Source organism: Oncorhynchus mykiss, chromosome 3 (genome assembly GCF_013265735.2).
Source record: "Oncorhynchus mykiss isolate Arlee chromosome 3, USDA_OmykA_1.1, whole genome shotgun sequence".
Lineage (NCBI taxonomy): Eukaryota > Metazoa > Chordata > Actinopteri > Salmoniformes > Salmonidae > Oncorhynchus > Oncorhynchus mykiss.
In genome coordinates, this window is record NC_048567.1 from 34,438,035 (window position 1) to 34,457,232 (window position 19,198).

Sequence of the window (19,198 nt, forward strand, 5' to 3'; positions counted from 1 at the left end):
TGCTATGAGATACAAAATTGAGCTCAGGTGCATCCTGTTTCCATTGATCATCCTTGATATGTTTCTACAACTTGATTGAATTCCACCTGTGGTAAATTCAATTGATTGGACATGATTTTGAAAGGCAAACACCTGTCTATATAAGGTCGCCAGTGCATGTTGGAACAAAAAGCAAGCCGTGAGGTTGAAGAAATTGTCCGTAGAGCTTCGAAACAGGATTGTATCGAGGCACAGATCTGGGGAAGGGTACCAAAACAATGTCTACAGCATTGAAGGTCCCCAAGAACACAGTGGCCTCCATCATTCTTAAATGGAAGAAATTTGGAACCACCAAGACTCTTTCTTGAGCTGACCTCCCGGCCAAACTGAGCAATCGGGGGAGAAGGGCCTTGGTCAGGGAGATGACCAAGAACCCGATTGTCACTCTGACAGAGCTCCAGAGTTCTTCCAGAAGAACAATTATCTCTGCAGCACTCCACCAATCAGTAAAAAGGCACGACAGCCCGCTTGTAGTTTCCTAAAAGGTAACTAAAAGACTCAGATCATGAGAAACAAGATTCTCTGGTCTGATGAAACCAAAATTGAACTCTTTGGCCTGAATGCCAAGCGTCACATCTGGAGGAAACCTGGCACCATCCCTACGGTGAAGCATGGTGGTGGCAGCATCATGCTGTGGGGATGTTTTTCAATGGCAGGGACTGGGAGACTAGTCAGGATCGAGGGAAAGATGAATGGAGCAAAGTAGAGAGAGATCCTTGATGAAAACCTGCTCCAGAGTGTTCACAACATTAGACTGGGGGTAAAAGTTCCCCTCCCAACAGGGCAAGGACCCTAAGCACACAGCCAAGACAATGCAGGAGTGGCTTCGGGACAAGTCTCTGAACCTGTTTTTGCTTTAACATTATGGGGTGTCGTGTGTAGACTGATGAGAGGGGAAAAACTATTTAATATATTTTAGAATAAGGCTGTAACGTAACAAAATGTGGAAAAAGTCTGAATACTTTCCGAATGCTCTGTATGCGTGTGTGTGTGACTGTGTGTCTGCATTGCACACGGTGCACAGATAGAGTGCACCGTGCACCAGGTTCAAAACCCTTGTGGGCAGTGTGGGGATGGGGGAGGAGTGTTGCTGTTAGGGTGATAGGAGCAGTCGATAGTGGTAGCTACATAACTGTCTGTAGAAGTCAATAAATTTGACTTTCCATGACCTGGCTCATGAGGTTAGATCAAAAGTGCTGATGCGTGACAAAAGAACGAACGTATAGGTTGCTGATTATACACATTCTTTACCACATTCAGCTTACGTAACATTGGGAGTGTCTGTACACATCAAATGCACAGCATCATGAGATGCTTAGCACATTTAAAAAGTTATTTAACTACGGTATGCTGATCCACTATCACAACTACGTTATTTTTTTACTCAAGAGTATACCACAACAAATATCTTCATATCTACAGATTTCTTATGTTGTGGCAAATGTTCTATGATAAATTCGGATTTGGCTGTGGGTTAACTGTTGCTCGCTCTGAAAGGCTAGCTGCTCTCTGGTTGGATGTCGAGCAAAGTGTGATAGTGGAGCTGGGGGAAGGGGCACTCACTCGAGGGAAGATGGCCGCCAGAGAGCAGACAGTTAGGACGAGCAGCAGGACCTCTCCCACAGCTAGGGTCACGTAGTTTGCTATCATCCTGTCAACCGCAAGAACACACAGAACATAAGGAAGGAAGAAAGAGAGAAAGAGAGAAAGAGAGAGAGAGAAAGAGAGAGAGAGAGAGAGAGAGAGAGAGAAAGAGAGAAAGAGAGAGAGAGAGAGAGAGAGGAGAGATTAGGTGAACTCACAGAGGGTCTATGAGGACCTCCATGGCTGCAGTGAACAGGAGCACTACACAGGAGCAGCTGAAGGCAGCTCCGCTCTGCTTCTCCTTTTCTACGGAGTACCGGGTCTCCAACTCAGGGTCCACAAAGCGCAGGGACAGACGGTTGGTGCGTTTCCCCTTCAGACTGACAGGGTAGAGAGGGAGGGTTCACACAGTCTGTCTGCTCACATAACAGAGGATTCATATCTGGCTGCACAAGGCTCACTCACACACCCTCTGCAACCCTCACTCACACACATTCATAGATATACAAAGGCTGGCAAAATTAAGGGAATTTTAAATAAATGCCCGTTTGGGGGATTCCCGAAATCAGGAGGGAATAAGCATGAAATCCAGAATCCTCCAACCAGGATTTCAGGAAAACCAGGGAATTTATTTAAAGTTCCTGGAATTTTGCAACCCCACACACACCCTCCCTCTCGGTCTACTCACGCTTGTACGGTCTCTCTCTCCAGCAGTGCCTCATTGAGCAGTTTGTTGAGCTCCTGTTCGTTCTCTTGGGCATCAATCACCCTCTCGGCCAGGTCCCGCAGTCTTAGCCTCCGCCGAGGGTTGGGGAACGAAGGGTTCACCACCTGGGGTCACAAGAAGGTGGCATTCCTGGTCTGTCATTACACCACTCACTGGATGCACCCCGATTCTCCACACTTCTTCTAAAAAGTGCACGTGCACACTCCCTCTCATGGATTGAACAATGGTCGAAGCTCTCTCCAGCCAATACTTACACCAATTCAATGCTTTTAGATCCATGATGGGGAGTGTGCAAATGCACACTTAATGAGAAGGGTGGAGAATCTGGGTGGAGCCACTCTTCATTCTGGTTTGAAGTAGAGAAGGTAGCACACTTTGGAGCAACTCCTGTCTTGGAGACAGCCAAAGCATTTGGAGGTTTTTGTACTAGCCCAGCGCTATAACACCCCTGAATAAACAGATCGAGGTCTAAATATAAGACAATGATTAGCTAATCATTTGAATAGGTGTACTAATCCTGGAACAAAAGGCCTGCACACACACTGTGCACTTGTAGCACATTGAGTTGCAATCCTGTGTGTTAGGGGTTACCGTAAAGGTCATACGTTACCCGTGTGTCCAGCTCCTCTGGGTCGTCTGGTGTGGTGCAGGCTGTGTGGACACTCCCATTACACTCAGTGGTGTTGATCAACAATGGAGAGTTCCCATTGGACGACATCACAGACAACTTCTGATAGGAAACGAAGAGACAGGAAGGAGGAGAGAGAGAGGGAGAGAAGAGAGAGAATGCGAGGTGTGTTACAGTGACTGTGGTGTGTTGACAGGAGGAATCTGGAGAAAAACATATATTGACATTTTGTTACGCTTTCTTTTACAGCCTGTTGTAAACTGTTACTTACCTGGTATTTTTATGGTATTAACTAGGAAACTATGCTTGGTAATTACCTCAAAGAATTCAACAAAATTGGAGACTGGTATCAAAGTTAAAGACAAAAGTAATTTCTTAGTAAGTACTACCTGGTTGTAAAATACAGTTTTACTGAGGTTTTATCTCAGTAAGACGAACCTGTAAGAATAAAGGTTGAATAAAACTAGGTGCTGGGGCAATACTCACCACCCCGTTGATGCCGTTCTTTCCCAGGGGGCCCTTGGGCACCACCACCAGGTAGGAGTCGATGCCCCTCTCCTTCAGGTATTCACAGCGGTCGCCCCCGTTCCCCGGCTCCATATCAAACTCCCCGTGCAGACACTCCATGGTGGCCTGGGAGATGTGCACACGCCTGCCGCAAAGGTCAAGGGTTATAGGCTAGAGGTCAGAGAGCCTGGTCTATCAATGGCAGAACGGGTGGGGGCTGACCCTATGCCCTCCCTATTGCAAACTTTGAATAATTCCTGCTGTCACCCACTTAATTGATATTCAGTACATCAACATTTCCTTACCGACTTCATAATTCATGACTTATTGCTAGCAATAGGTATAGAGTGTTTGTATTGGGCACAAACACATTTGACAAATATGAGTGCATGAGGCAGGTCAATCTTGCCTGCGCATCATCTAAAGTTATAGTAAATATCTGTAAATAGAGTTAGGGAAATGTAATAACTTAGAGGGGTTTAAACCAGTTCCTTCTTACCCTGGTATTCCTCCCGCCTCCATCTTATTGGCCACGGTGACGTCAGTGGACCAGACGTCATACTGCCACCGCTTCTGTCCCAGGACGCCCCCCAGGACAGTGCCAGTGTGTACCCCCACACGCATGTCCACATCTGTCCCGGTCTTCTCACGAACATACCTACAGGACAACACAGTCACCGTGACACAGAGCCAAGAAGAACCACCCTAGCCAGTCTTTCCCCTACCATTCGTTTTGCCTCCAGCACATCACATTATTCCTACACTATGTGCAAATCTCAAATGACACCCTATTCACCACAAGTACAGAATGACCTCAGATGTGAACACGTCTGAAACGGAGGTAATTCGGAAAACTGAAAGGTTTGGACTTAAAAGCTCATCAAACCTTGGTAGAAAATATTAAATTGCGTATTATTTTCTCACTATTTATCCAGATACTGTAGATGTCAGACCTGTTTTTTAGCACCTGAAAGTAATAGGTTCTACAGTAGTATACTATCTTTGACCCTAAGTGAGTGAACAGGATTCCCTTTGACATGCAGCCCTATACCACAAACCACTCTACAGTTTCTACAGTCCACATTGCCATTGGGTGGTACTCACGAAATGGCCTCCACCATGGCCAGGCCCATCATGATGGAGCAGGCAGCGTGGTCCTCTCTGTAGTCTGGCAGGCCACAGATGCAGTAGTAACAGTCGCCCAGGATCTTTATTCTCAACTGGTGGTATTTCTACACAGAAACACACACACACACAGTGAGGTAGTTAGTGGAGGGCCTGGAACATTCAAAGGGATTTCATCTATATGTGAAATGATGTGACTACTCATGTAAATTTACTTTAATCTATAAATAAATATGTTTAAAAGATTAGTATAAATACATGCCAACCAATCTACTTTTTGTTGTTGTCAGTAAGTCATATATTTGTCTGTGGGTGTGTGTGTGTGTGACTCACGGCAGCCAGCTTGTCAAAGCGGGCAAACAGTTCATTGAGGAGCTTGACCAGCTCATGGGCACTGCATGATGATGACAGCTGAGTGAATCCCACAATGTCTGCAAACAAAATACTGCAGGAGAAAGGGGATACATGCGGTCATCACGTCATCCTATTAGATATCCTGACTCTTTATTATAGAACACAGTGTACTCTATAAGTTATGCTCTCCTAGCCATAGGTCTATAGATTGCACATAGAGAGTCTGGCCACTGTGTCGTACCTGACGTTTTCGTGGCGATACATGTACATGGTGTTGAACTGCTGCATCTCCTTCTGTCCAGTCTGACTGGCTTCTTTCTTCTTCATGTCCTGCAACATCTCGTCTGCTATATGCTTGGGCAGGATGGACAGCAAGAGACGCTCCTGTGGAGGACAGGGAGAGTGGTGGTGTTTCAGTGGATATGAGGAGACTCCAAAGAGCCTCAATAGACGCACGCACGGCTTACAATAAAGGCACTTACATGTTGTGTGATTGGCAGCAGAATCAATCAATGCTCAATCAGAATCAATAAAAAAAGATTCAGTGACCTAATTAAACCACCTTCTGTAGCAAAGGAAGCTGTCCGTTGCCATCCCAAAGCATTCACTTTCAAATTATATCTACTTTGATCAACCTTCAACCAATAGATCTTGGAAAAATAAATACCATAACGAAATAAACATGGATGACTGACTGCATTTGGAGACAGGATTGTCTCGAAGCACAGGTCTGGGGAAGAGTACCAAAACATTTCTGCAGCATTGACTGTCCCCAAGAACACAGTGACCTCCATCATTCTTAAATGGAAGAAGTTTGGAACCACCAAGACCTCCTTGAGCTGGCCCCCCAGCCAAACTGAACAATCAGGGGAGAAGAGCCTTGGTCAGAGAGGTAACCAAGAACCCGATTGTCACTCTGACAGAGCTCCTCTGTGGTGATGTGAGAACCTTCCAGAAGGACAACCATCTCTGCAGCACTCCACCAATCAGGCCTTTATGGTAGAGTGGCCAGACAGAAGCCACTCCTCAGTAAAAGGCACATGACAGCCCACTTGGGAGATTGCCAAAAGGCAGCTAAAAGACTCTCAGACCATGAGAAACAAGATTATCTGGTCTGATAAAACCAAGATTGAACTATTTGGTGCTGCCACCAATCGTCACGTCTGGAGGAAACCTGGCACCATCCCTACGGTGAAGCATGGTGGTGGCAGCATCATGCTGTGGGGATGTTTAAAAGCGTCAGGGACTGGGAGACAAGTTAGGATCAAGAGAAAGATGAACGGAGCAAAGTACAGAGAGATCCTTGATGAAAAGCTGCTCCAGAGCAGTCAGGACCTCAGACTGGGGCGAAGGTTCACTTCCAACAGGACAACGACCCTAAGCACACAGCCAAGACAATGCAGGAGTGGCTTAAGGACAAGTCTCTGAATGTCCTTGAGTGGCCCTGCCAGAGCCCGATCTTGAACCCGATCGAACATCTCTGGAGAGACTAGGGATGTGGCGGTCCCAAAATTTCATCAGCCGCTGATTGTCAAGCAAATAACTGTCAGTTTCAGGGTAATTGACCGCTAATTAACAAACACATTTAGCATCTCCTGGCTTACACATATAGCCTGCAAGCCACTGATGTAGACCTTTGGAACATCTACATTTTAAAAAGTTGATGTAATATAGCCTACACCATCACAATAAATCCATGATCTATTTTAGACAGAAGCATAATATAAAGACAATGTAGTCAATTTCAGAAGAACAGAATAGCATACCCTGAGTTGTCCTTATGTTAGGTCATGATTTGGCTATGCCAAATGGCTGTGGGCTACACTAGTTCATTTAGCAGACAAGATTTGCTTAGAAGTCCATGGCTGGAATAATACATTATAGCCTTTCTCTTGCATTTCAAAGATGGTACAAAAAAAATACAAAAAAAGTCATGTTTTTTTTCTTTGTATTATCTTTTACCAGATATAATGTTTTATATTCTCCCAGTGTTCCCTTTCAAATGGTATCAAGAATATGCATATCCTTGCTTCAGGTCCTGAGCTACAGGCAGTGAGATTTGAGTATGTCATTTTAGGTGAAATTTTTTAAAAAGGGGCGGATCCTTAAGAGGATTTATTAGCAAAAGAATTAGGTATTCCTATATGTTTAATTTTCAGTTATTATTGTAACTGTAGTTGTTCTACAAACATCGGACTATATGTTTTGATTGTTAATACATTGTAAGGCTGCATGATGCGACTCTAAAAATGATTTGAAAAAGGTTGCTTGAAAGTCATGAGCCCTGCTTTGTTTTTTGCTCAGGCTGTACACACTACATCAGTCACTCATTCACAATTTGACAAGCACTTGATAATGCCCAGAATTTCACGGCGCCATCCACTTTGTGTGGCTGTAATGCACCCTAAAAAATCCATGCCTTTTGCGGACAGTCGCCATTGTGCGCTTCTCCTTGAGTGCAGCGCGCTCTATCACATGATCGGTCTTTCTCACAGGCTACAAGTGAAGACAGACACGTCGGGGATACAACTGCACACATCCTTATCCAATTTCGAGGTGCCTATTGAAGATATTGTAAGAACTGTCCACATTTACTTTTAGTTAGCCAACAAGATGAGTAGACACAACGAACAGCAAAAGCACTAGCCTATGTCAATCTACTATCCCCCATAGTACAAAAGTCGAAGCAATGAGACTGATGCAACCGATCAGAACGTTTAGCTTAAAATGCTGATAAACTATTAGAATATTTCTTCACATTATAAGTGCAGCATTGCGCACATGGTAGTAGGCTACAAGTGTGAACGTTCCATTAGTGGAAAACACCATTATCAAAAGTGACCACAAATGCAATTATGCATGTAATGCTTTTATTATAAGATGCATTTTTATGGTGAATATTATCTTTCCCAAATGTGAAACTCACATGCTGCTTATGTATGCCAGTTAGGCTCTACACCCCTTGTAAAGCGGATTAATGTGCTTCATTTTAAGAAGTTATTTGGCCACTTTAGTTGCAATGCAAAAATTATTAAAACATATAAACCCATGGGTTAGGCTACATGAGGTGTGCGACTATGATTTCAAAAGGTCGCAAAAAAAAGGCTTTGTTTCTTATGTTTCTCATGAGACTATTCTTGATTTAATCTTGTCTTTACATGTACTAAATAATATATATGTGTGAATTTTGTTTGGATTTAGAATGGACCATTATCATGCACCCGTTTCAAAACAGGGGCAGCAGTAAAAATTATATGTCATCTATGCACTTAAATAGCAAATGGAGGATGCTTTACCCTGTTGTTTATTTTCATGCCAGCCAGGTAGGCTATATTCCTGTTGTAAATATAAGCAATGTGTGTAATATTAAGAAAGTTGAGACATAAATAAATATAGTAGGCCCAGCCTATAGAAAGCTAATGAGATACTCCTCTTTTTAGTAGAGGCCATCACTCTGTTTTAGATAGTGAAGAATGCAGTATACAGTATATACAGTTGAAGTCAGAAGTTTACATACACTTGGTTGGAGTCATTAAAACTTGTTTTTCAACCACTCCACATTTTTTTTGTTAGCAAACTATAGTTTTGGCAAGTCGGTTAGGACATCTACTGTGTGCATGACACAAGTAATTCTTACAACAATTGTTCACAGACAGGTTATTTCACTTATAATTCACTGTATCACAATCCCAGTGGATCAAAAGTGGATGTCATTCACTAAGTTGACTGTGCCTTAAACAGCTTGGAAAATTCCAGAAACTTATGTCATGGCGTTAGAAGCTTCTGACAGGCTAATTGATATCATTTGAGTCAATTGGAGGTGTACCTGTGGATGTATTTCAAGGCCTACCTTCAAACTCCGTGCCTTTTTTCTTGACATGATGGGAAAATTTTAAAAAATCAGCCAAGACCTCAGAAAAACCATTGTAGACCTCCACAAGTCTGGTTCATCATTGGGAGCAATTTCCAAACACCTGAAGGTACCACATTCATTTGTACAAACAATAGTACACAAGTATAAACACCATGGGACCACACAGACGTCATACCGCTCAGGAAGGAGTTCTGTCTCCTAGAGATGAACGTACTTTGGTGCAAAAAGTGCAAATCAATCCCAGAACAACGGCAAAGGACCTTGTGAAGATGCTGGAAGAAACAGGTACAAAAGTATCTATATCCACAGTAAAACGAGTCCTATATCAACATAACCTGAAAGGCTGCTCAGCAATAAAGAAGCCACTACTCCAAAACCGCCATAATGTCACACCCTGACCATAGTAAGCTGTTTATTCTCTGTGTTGGTTGGGGCGTGATAGTGACTTGGGTGGGTCATCTAGGTGAATTGTATTTCTATAGTGGCCTGATATGGTTCCCAATCAGAGGCAGCTGTTTATCATTGTCTCTGATTGGGGATCATATTTAGGTAGCCATTTCCCCATTGTTATTCGTGGGATCTTGTCTATAGATAGTTGCATGTCAGCACTATTATTTAGCTTCACGCTTCGTTTGGTATTTTTGTTCGGTGTTCATTTAATAAAGGAAAATGTACACCCACCACGCTGCACCTTGGTCCATTCCTTTCAACGAACGTGACACATAAAAAAGCCAGACTACGGTTTGCAACTGCACATTGATACAAAGATCGTACTATTTGGGAAAATGTAATCTGGTCTGATGAAACAAAAATAGAACTGTTTGGCCATAATGACCATTGTTATGTTTGGAGGAAATAGGGGGAGACTTGCAAGCCGAAGAACACCATCCCAACCGTGAAGCACGGGGGTGGCAGCGTCATGTTGTGGGGGTGCTTTGCTGCAGGGGGGACTGATGCACTTCACAAAATAGATGGCATCATGAGGAATGAAAATTATGCAGATATATTGAAGCAACATCACAAGACATCAGTCGGGAAGTTAAGGCTTGGTCGCAAATGTGTCTTCCAAGTGGACAATGACCCCAAGCATACTTCCAAAGTTGTGGCAAAATGGCTTAAGGACAACAAAGTCAAGGAATTGGAGTGTCCATCACAAAGCCTTGACCTCAATCCTATAGAAAATTTGTGGGCAGAACTGAAAAGGCATGTGCGAGCAAGGATGCCTACAAACCTGACTCAGTTACACAGGCTCTGTCAGGAGGAATGGTCCAAAATTCACCCAACTTATTTTGGGAAGCTTGTGGAAGGCTACCTGAAACATTTGACCCAAGTTAAACAATTTAAAGGCAATGCTACCAAATACTAATTGAGTGTATGTAAACTTGCGAAACAGATGTACTCTCGATTAAGAAAGCTAAATCAAGCTACCTTTTAAGCTCTATATCCGACAGCTGGTGATCCTTCAAAATTTTGAAAAACAATAAATTCACTGAAGCGTACAAATTCCTCTTCCCTTCCTAAGCAACTTCTATCTGACTCTGGCATCATAACTGAGAAGAATGGGATAAGTGATGCTTTTAATCATAATTTTATATTAGCAGGCCTTTTATTTGCAAGAAATTGTGGTTTAATTGACCTTGGTATGTCAATCATCTGCTCTTCCTGTCAGCCTCTAGCTGACTTGATGGTTAATCAATCAACTTCTCGTGAATCTTTGTTTTAAAAAATCCACTGGGGCTGATATGCTTGATCCATTGTTGCTGCAGCTCTCTGCCCCCCTGATTACTGAATCATTAACCCATATTTTTTACCTGATGATTATATCTGGTACTATCCCCAAGGTTTGGAAGGTGGCCCATGTACTCCCCCCTTCACAAACGTGCGGACCCTTGTGAACAAATCATTCAAAATCACCCTATTTCTAAACTTTCTTGCCTAGCTAAAAATATTCCTTGATTCATTCTCAGCTAAGATTTTTCTTGTCTTTGAAATGTATTCTAAATGTACATTAGCTGGGTTCTAGACCAGGTCATAGCACTATCTCTGCTGCACCCTTAAGTTATAAATTATGTGGTTAACTGTATGGATAAAAGGCAACATTGTGCTGCCCTCTTCATTGACCTGTCAAAGGCTTTCGATACTTTTGATCACTGATGGCTAATTCAGAGGCTTTCCTCAATTGACCTAGACCAGATTGCATGTAACTGGTTTAAAAATTACTTGACAGATATACACATTGAGATTTATCTACTGATGGTGTCAAATCAGGTTTCCTGGATATTACGAAAGCTGTCCTACAGGGGTCGATTCTGGCCCTGTGCTTTTAACATGAACAATATCGACTCCTTAAAAAAAACTGCACTTATATGCCGATGATACTGGTGATACTGGTGTGCATGCTATTGCCCCCACGGTTGACCAGGCTCTGTCTGAACTACAGTCTGCCTTCATTGTATTACAGAAAGACTTTATTGACCTGGAATTAGTATTGCATTCAGGTAAAAGCAAGTATATGTTGTTCTCCAGAGCACAACAAAATAACTCTGATTTTAGCATGTCATTTGGATGGTGTCAATATTGTTTGGGTCCCTGCTTACAAATATCTGGATAGATTTAAAGCTGCCTTTTAAAAAAGCATATTGATGACTTAAGAAGCTGAGAATAAAAATTGGCTCCTTCTATGGAAATGGGTCCTGCCTCTCGCTAAATAGTGGAACACAGATTATTCAGTCGACGTTCCTATCGGTCCTAGACTACGGCGACATCATCTATGTGAAGTCAGCTGCCACTTCAATGAAGCTGTTAGATGCAGTTTATCATAGCGCACTGCGCTTTATTACAGGCTAAAATATTTGTACTCATCAATGCATTCATTTGATTTATTAGGATCCCCATTAGCGACAGCTAGTCTTCTTGGGGTCCGACAGACAGTTGGTTGGACCTCTGAAGTCACGTATCAAATCAAAACAAATTTGATTTGTCACATACACATGGTTAGCAGATGTTAATGCGAGTGTAGTGAAATGCTTGTGCTCCTAGTTCCGACAATGCAGTAATAACCAACGAGTAATCTAACAATTTCACCTCAACTACCTTACAAGTGTAACGGGATGAAGAATATGTACATAAAAATATATGAATGAGTGATGGTACAGAACGGCATAGGCAAGATGCAGTAGATGGTATCGAGTACAGTATATACATATGAGATGAGTAATGTAGGGTATGTAAACATATAAAAGTGGCATTGTTTAAAGTGGCTAGTGATACTAGCTGCGCCTTCTTCACCACGCTGTCTGTGTGGGTGGACCAATTCAGTTTGCCCGTGATGTGTACGCCAAGGAACTTAACTTACTACCCTCTCCACTACTGTCCCGTCGATTGAGGTTGGTTGATACGTTGCTATGTTTTTATTTAGAAAGCCCTTTTTAAAAAAGTCTCACTGTACCTAACTTCTTTACTAGACATGCGAGTTACCACACCCGGTCTCAGGGATGACTAGCTCAGGAAATTCCTTTGGCTGCTACCGAGTTAGGTAAATCAGCTTTTAGTTTCCTTGCACTTTATCTGTGGAATAATCTTCAAAATGTTCTTAGATTTGATATTTGGGTGCCTCTAGGGGAATTCAGAAAGCTGATTGAGAATAATGTTATTTTTTTTACCTTACAAAGGCTTATGACTGATGAATGTGTTGTTTTTTTTTACCATGTTTTTCTTTCTGCTTGCATTTTGATGCGTGTATTTTCTGTCATTTAAGGCTCATCTGTAAAAGAGACCTTGATCGCAGTATGACTCGCTGATAAAATAATAAACGTCCAACATACAAACATATATATAATCACATATTACATAGTACATAGACATGGTACAATGGTCAGCCAAAATACAGGCCTATAACTTTTCTCCCTGTTAAAAGCACTGTACCTGTACACAAATCTGATTGGCCTAAAACTATATCACTCATCATCATAAGTCCATCTGAACAGATTCCACCCTTGATGATCCAAGACTAGAAACATAAAACATTGGAAAACACAAATGCATCAGGCAAACAAAAGCCTTGAGTTCACACACACACACACACACACACACACACACACACGGAGGGAGGAAAACAAATAATGTGGCAGCGTTTTTCTACGTTCTTATCAAAACCTGACCGAGAGAGACAAAAAAATGGGCAAGAGAGTCAGCAGAGTGATTACTGCGGACATCGTCTCAGGAGGCAGGTCGCCATGGTAACCTGCAGCGACCGGATGCTCCTTGATTGGCTGGCGGTCCTTGTCTCCCAGCAGCCCATGCTTCTCCATTAGTATTCTGGGAGTTTCTCCTCTCATGGTCTTATCAGCCCTTCACACACACGCACACACACCTTTGCACCCTCCTTCCTTTCCTCCCTCCTTCCTTCCTTTCCTCCATAATCACCCCTTTCCTCTCAGCTCTCTATAGCAGTGACCCTCTGGTCCATAAATAGTAGCAATCAAGAATGCCCAATGGCCACAGCTGTGAGACAGGGGAGGGAGGGGAAATGACTGCTGACACAGCGCTAACTCAAACAGACAAAGTGTACACACACACACACACACACACACACACACACACACACACACATTTAACTAGCTTAGTGTAGTGTAACAGTAGATCAAATTGAACTGTAGATACTAAGAATTGTGTTTAAATTCAATTTGGCTTCAAACATAAAGACAACTGGTCTGAATCAGAATCACATACATTCAAACCAGGGCACTACTCTGGCACTGCCACACACACACACACACACATGCTCACACACATTTAACTAGCTTAGTGTAGTGTAACAGTAGATCAAATTGAACTGTAGATACTAAGAATTGTGTTTAAATTCAATTTGGCTTCAAACATAGACAACTGGTCTGAATCAGAACCACATACATTCAAACCAGGGCACTACTCTGGCACTGCCACACACTCCTTATTGCCCCCCCCATTCTCTAACCTACCACTCAAACCTACTAACCTCTCACTTTTCTCTCTCTTAATATTTTGTTTTTGCCCCTCTGTCCTCCCGCCATGTGTTTTTGCCAACACTTCCTCCCTGTCTCAGTCTGTCAGTCTCACCTGTTGCTGGCTCTGTTCCTCCAGATTGAGTTTGACCTCCAGGGACTGCCGTGCTTCTAGGAAGGCCTTGCGGTGTTTCCGGTCTGCCATGTAGTAGGACATGACGCCCACAGTGATCGCACACACATAGATCACTATGTTGGCCAGCAGCTGGAGAACGCAACAGAGTCATTAGACAGACACACACACACACTTACACACAACACATGCACTATAAAATAAAATAAACACACAAACAGGCACGCACAGCAAGCCTTTAACTGTTAGTTAACCTGTTGTTTACGAAGCATGTGACAAATACAAATTTGATTTGACATACGGACGCATGCACACACACTCTGAACCCTGTGGGGAGGACCCTTGTGTAGACTTATCACGACCTAGGCTAGTGGTATCTTACGGACTTTCTGCATTCATGAATGTGGCAGACAGGCAAAAAGAAACCAGCACTCTCTCAGCACACTCTTTATTATTCGACCATGCTGGTCATTTATGAACATTTGAACATCTTGACCATGTTTTGTTATAATCTCCACCCGGCACAGCCAGAAGAGGACTGGCCACCCCACATAGCCTGGTTCCTCTCTAGGTTTCTTCCTAGGGAGTTTTTCCTAGCCACCGTGCTTCTACACCTGCATTGCTTGCTGTTTGGGGTTTTAGGCTGGGTTTCTGTACAGCACTTTGAGATATCAGCTGATGTACGAAGGGCTATATACATAAATTTGATTTGATTTGATTTTAAACTATTACCAAACTCGTAGAGGTTGCAGTGAGGTGGCTGCTGATGAGTTACAGTTCAAACAAAGTTTGGATACTGCACTGTTTTGTCATTGAATAACATTTTGATTCGCTGAGACTGAAGCTCCGATAGGGGGGTTGGCCTTTTATTGGGCTGCCTGCCTCTCATTGGATTACTGTGAGATTATGATTAAAGAAGACGTGAGCATACTGAGAACCAAAAACTGTGGACCTTTTGAGAACAGTATCGACAAATGACGAAACCACAGAGGCTTTTTTTTTGCCATTGATAATTCTACCTCAGACTCTTTTAATTGTTAGGAGACACTCAAACCTCAGTCTATTCTCAGCCTCTGCTCTGTCACCGAAACATTTGATACATTGAGCCTGTTTGTAGACACACCAGTAATGCCTATTCATTGTAGATGCTGTAAGACAATTACGGGGCATAACGTGACATAAATAGTACATAGACTGGAGGCTAATCTTCTGCGTGATGAAATTATTCAACACATCATTTGATGTGATCAGGAAAGCTAGCATGACTTACCTGCACTGTCATTTGAACTATATCAGCCTCTTATTAAATCTACTGTATATAGCCTAGTAATTGCTCATCGTTCCTTGTGTTGCAAGTATGGCATGTTGCACTGTTCCTAGATATTTTCTTTTATGAGCTACTTCACAAGATCTGTTCACCTCTCTCTACCTGCCACCCTACCCCCCCCCCCCCCCCCCCCACCGCCTGTCTCCAACTCCATCCAACTCGCGTCCACCCACCCCAGGTGTTTCCTGAACCACTCTCACCCGTCTCACTCTCCACCTGCAACTTCAATCCCCATCACCCCTCACCCACTGCAACTCATCCCCCACCCAAGGTGTGTCATCAGCCCCATCCCCACTCTCACCTGTCTCCCGAGGGCAGCCCCCTGGATATCCTCCTGCTGCTGCTGTGCAATGGTGACCCCCAGCACCAGGGTGTGGACCCCGCACGACACGGATGTGATCAGCACAATGGGCGTGAGCCGCAAGGGCAGTGTCAGGAAGAAGGAGAAGCTAAAGAAGGCCTGCCAGCCCACTGTGTCACTGGCCTGGTGGAAGCGGGCATAGTTCAGGCCCAGGTAGCAGAAGATCTGGGCCGCTATGAGCACCCACAGGGCGTAGGGCACCACACGTCGTGAGATGCGGTCGGGTAGCAGGCCGTAGCAGCACAACACATAGAGTAGGATGTCTGATGCCAGGCCCAGTGATGCCACCACCACAGAGGCCAGCTTTTCACCCGTGTAGACCACAGCGCACATGACAATGATGTAGCTGTCAAACAGGGCAGCAAACACAACCAGAACCAGCAGGGTTTCGTGTCGCTGCCGGCGGAAATAGGTCTGATAGAGGTTCTCCAGAGACTCGGGTGCAAAGGTGAGACGCATGAAGCGTGGTAGGCAGAGGCAGCACCCTTGGCTGCGAACCGTTACCTCGTGCGTGCGCCCCACGGCCTGGCCCGGGTCCGATGGTAGGGTCACAGAGCAGTCCGCCGAATACTCTGCTGAGTACTCCGGCTCTGAGAAGGCCCGGTTGCGAGGCATCGTGAATGCTGACTAAGTTTCGTATTCTTCCTGTGACCTCGTCGTAAAAAAAAGTGGGAATCTGTTTGTAGCTCTGCAGGTGTAAAATTCCTCAAGGTACTGTTGTAAGGTTCAAACGCAGGCCTACATTGTGCTCTCTCATCGGGTTCCCTTTTATTCTCCTGTGTGTAAACTGAACCCTTTGCCCTGAGGTGTCACAAATGTCCTTTAAATCACACGTAGTGTCTTGATTGTCAGGCCCTGCACTTTGGAATAGCTTTCCTCACATATTCGTTAGGTACACGTCTCAGATAGTGTCAGTTGATTCTATCAGTGGATTCACCAATCCAATGTCCTCCAAATGTAGACATAAGACAAAAGGAGATTTGAAGGGTCTCCTGGACCATGTTAATTTTCCTTACGTGAGCCCATGGAAAACTCACTAGGGCTAACTCAAGTGAGGGCGATAATGTAGCTTTGTTTCTTTTCAAATGCAAAACTTTGTTTACATTGACACCCTTCTCTTTTATATTCATTGTATCAAGGTCATCACCATTGTTCACATGGGGTTTCCATGGTGAAAACTCAAAAGAAGTGAAGAATATGGGATGCCGTTTGATGAATTGTGGGGGACCTGAGATGTCACCTGACTAGCAATCCACGTTGGGAAAAAAAGGGATTTTTAAGAAAGTTACTGGGAAATATGGACAGCCTGTGCAAGTTGTGCAAAAGAGGCCTAGGTTCGTTTTTTCTTTGCAGTTGACAGACTGATACTGAGAGCAATGTCTGTCGTTCCCTACCAATATTTATCTTGAGAAAACTGCGCCTCTGTCCTCAGTTGAGAATATCACCGGAGAACTATGCGTGACTTCTGATTTTACAGCGCACACAGGAAATAGGCTACATGTTGCGCTCTATCAAAGAGAGAAAAAAGATAGAACTTGTAAAATGGATGTCCAAAATGACACCATCGTGGCTATCCATTTAAAATACTTAACAGTCTTTTTGCCCTATTATTAAGCAACGCGGTTTTCCAGCCTAAAGTACAGGGACATCATATTTCTTGCCCTCATTACACATATTGATGAGTTTGTTGTCTGTGATTTCAGGGTTAAATCGTTTGGCTATATTTCTATTTTGAAAAGGTGCTATAGAGGACCGCTATTGTCATACCCATATAAATGATCGAATGACTGAAAACAATAAGCGTCATTATTTACCCATTCTGTATCCATTTAACATGTGTCGATGGCCAAAGATGAACGTGATCTTTCAATGTAGGTTTTCATTCTCCAGTGACTCGACGTTTGGCATCTCCTGTCTATCTATCCTTTGATGCCGCCTGTGAACAGAGATTTTGTACCAGATGATGTAAAAACCATCCGCATATTGTTGCATCCGTTTACCCAGCCATGGGGGGAAAAAAATACACTTTCGATCTCCTATAGGTGGTGCTCGCTCTTGTAAGGATTAGATGTCACTTGTAATCAAAACAGTGCATGTTGGGTGTTTGTTATAAGAATAACCTGAACATGTCCCTCTCGACGAGTACTAGACTACAATGGACTCTCGCATTCAGCAGAAAACACGGAACAGCTCTGCTTTTTCGCCCTCGATCTTCACTTTCTACCCCCGATAAGCCCGTCCCCCTCTTTAGATCACCCACTCCCCTTGCTTCCCATGTACAAAGTCAGAAATAGGGACAGACAATTCCAAATAGGATAACTACATGTAAATAGCCTATGGTTATTCATTATGACTGGTCGAGCATGCTCTAATATGACACTTGATTTAATTTGATTGATTAATTGCCACTAAAGTTCGCATAGTGTTTTTCTGCCTCCTGGCCATAGCACCACAACGTCTGAGCACACTAATTGACTCTGACCATTGTCACATCAAATTATCTACTTCTATAGTTTAAAAAATTTAAAGAACGAAAAAAAAAAGGTTGGAAGCCTGGGCCTACCCCTAGATCCAACAAGCACCATGAAATAAATATGCATGTCACTTGAACCAGTCTTTGAGAGGGAACAATTTATAGCTACTTATCGACAGCTGTTCCCCCATCGGCTTGAACAATCCAAACAAGAGCAGCAGCCCACTACACAACATCAGTTTATTTTAGACACACACAACGCCCACCCTGTTTCAAACCAAAGGTTGCTTACACAATTTAGCTAATCTTACAGCGGGTGAAGCGAAACGCTCCTAACGATGCAGTAAAATGCCAAACGATGTGTGTGTGGAGCAGGAACTGAGTCTAGTCCAGGGCTGTTATCCAGGGCTGTTCATGCACCATATGGCATCGTTCTTGTATTATTATTTTTGGATGATGAGATGTGTTCAGGTTGTTGTGTCTGGTCATTTGTTTGTGTCCCAGAAACGCTACTGGCTGTGCAGAACCTGCCCGAGACCGGCTTCTTTCGTTGACACCGCCATGAGACCTGTATCGATTATTCCACTGAAACCCTGTATTGAACGTGTGATCAATACCCAGACCATTGACCTTTTTTACTGGAAAAAAACTAATCAACAACATCTCCCTGCCTCTCAGGCCCAAATTGAACAATCATACCTGTATTCATCCCTCTATAGCTTGGGGTGTGTGATACCCAATATCACAGGGCCCACTGTCCTCTCCCTTGTTACTATGCCCCCCCCCATAAACACCCCCTTGAGTTTCCTTTGCCTCATTTAAAAAAAAAAGTACATGATGTATCAATTTGGATTTTGTCAAGGAAGCAGAGGTTATAGGCCACGAGAACACGTGTAAACATATTTTTGAAGCTGTGCTAATCATGGAGAATTAACCCACCGCTAGCTATATGTGCCTAGAGTGATGCAGCCAATTGAGAATAGATGAGGCTTGTAGGTAAACCTCTCTGTAAAAGTGATTCATTAATTGCTGGATTCCAAGACTGATGTTGCCTTGGAGAGACAGATTTCCCCAGAGAACAGCC

The 19,198-nt window shown here is 43.5% G+C and overlaps 1 protein-coding gene across 4 annotated transcripts in view; it reads right to left on the reverse strand.

Moving 5' to 3' along the window:
• Positions 1-18,768, reverse strand: part of adcy3a (adenylate cyclase 3a) — a 28,220-nt gene extending 9,452 nt beyond the window's left edge. For 2 of the 4 annotated variants that reach the window (XM_036973926.1, XM_036973928.1), the window contains exons 1-11: positions 15,582-16,256; positions 13,936-14,085; positions 5,206-5,348; positions 4,944-5,055; positions 4,590-4,717; positions 3,985-4,143; positions 3,465-3,630; positions 2,961-3,080; positions 2,312-2,454; positions 1,842-2,003; positions 1,603-1,690 (exon numbers count right to left, since the gene is read on the reverse strand). In XM_036973926.1, coding sequence (XP_036829821.1) covers positions 1,603-1,690; positions 1,842-2,003; positions 2,312-2,454; positions 2,961-3,080; positions 3,465-3,630; positions 3,985-4,143; positions 4,590-4,717; positions 4,944-5,055; positions 5,206-5,348; positions 13,936-14,085; positions 15,582-16,256 — 2,046 coding nt within the window. Of the gene's footprint in view, positions 1-1,602; positions 1,691-1,841; positions 2,004-2,311; positions 2,455-2,960; positions 3,081-3,464; positions 3,631-3,984; positions 4,144-4,589; positions 4,718-4,943; positions 5,056-5,205; positions 5,349-13,935; positions 14,086-15,581 lie in introns of all 4 variants that reach the window. The other 2 variants (XM_036973927.1, XM_036973929.1) reach the window with 2 other exon arrangements.
• Positions 18,769-19,198: the final 430 nt, after the last annotated feature.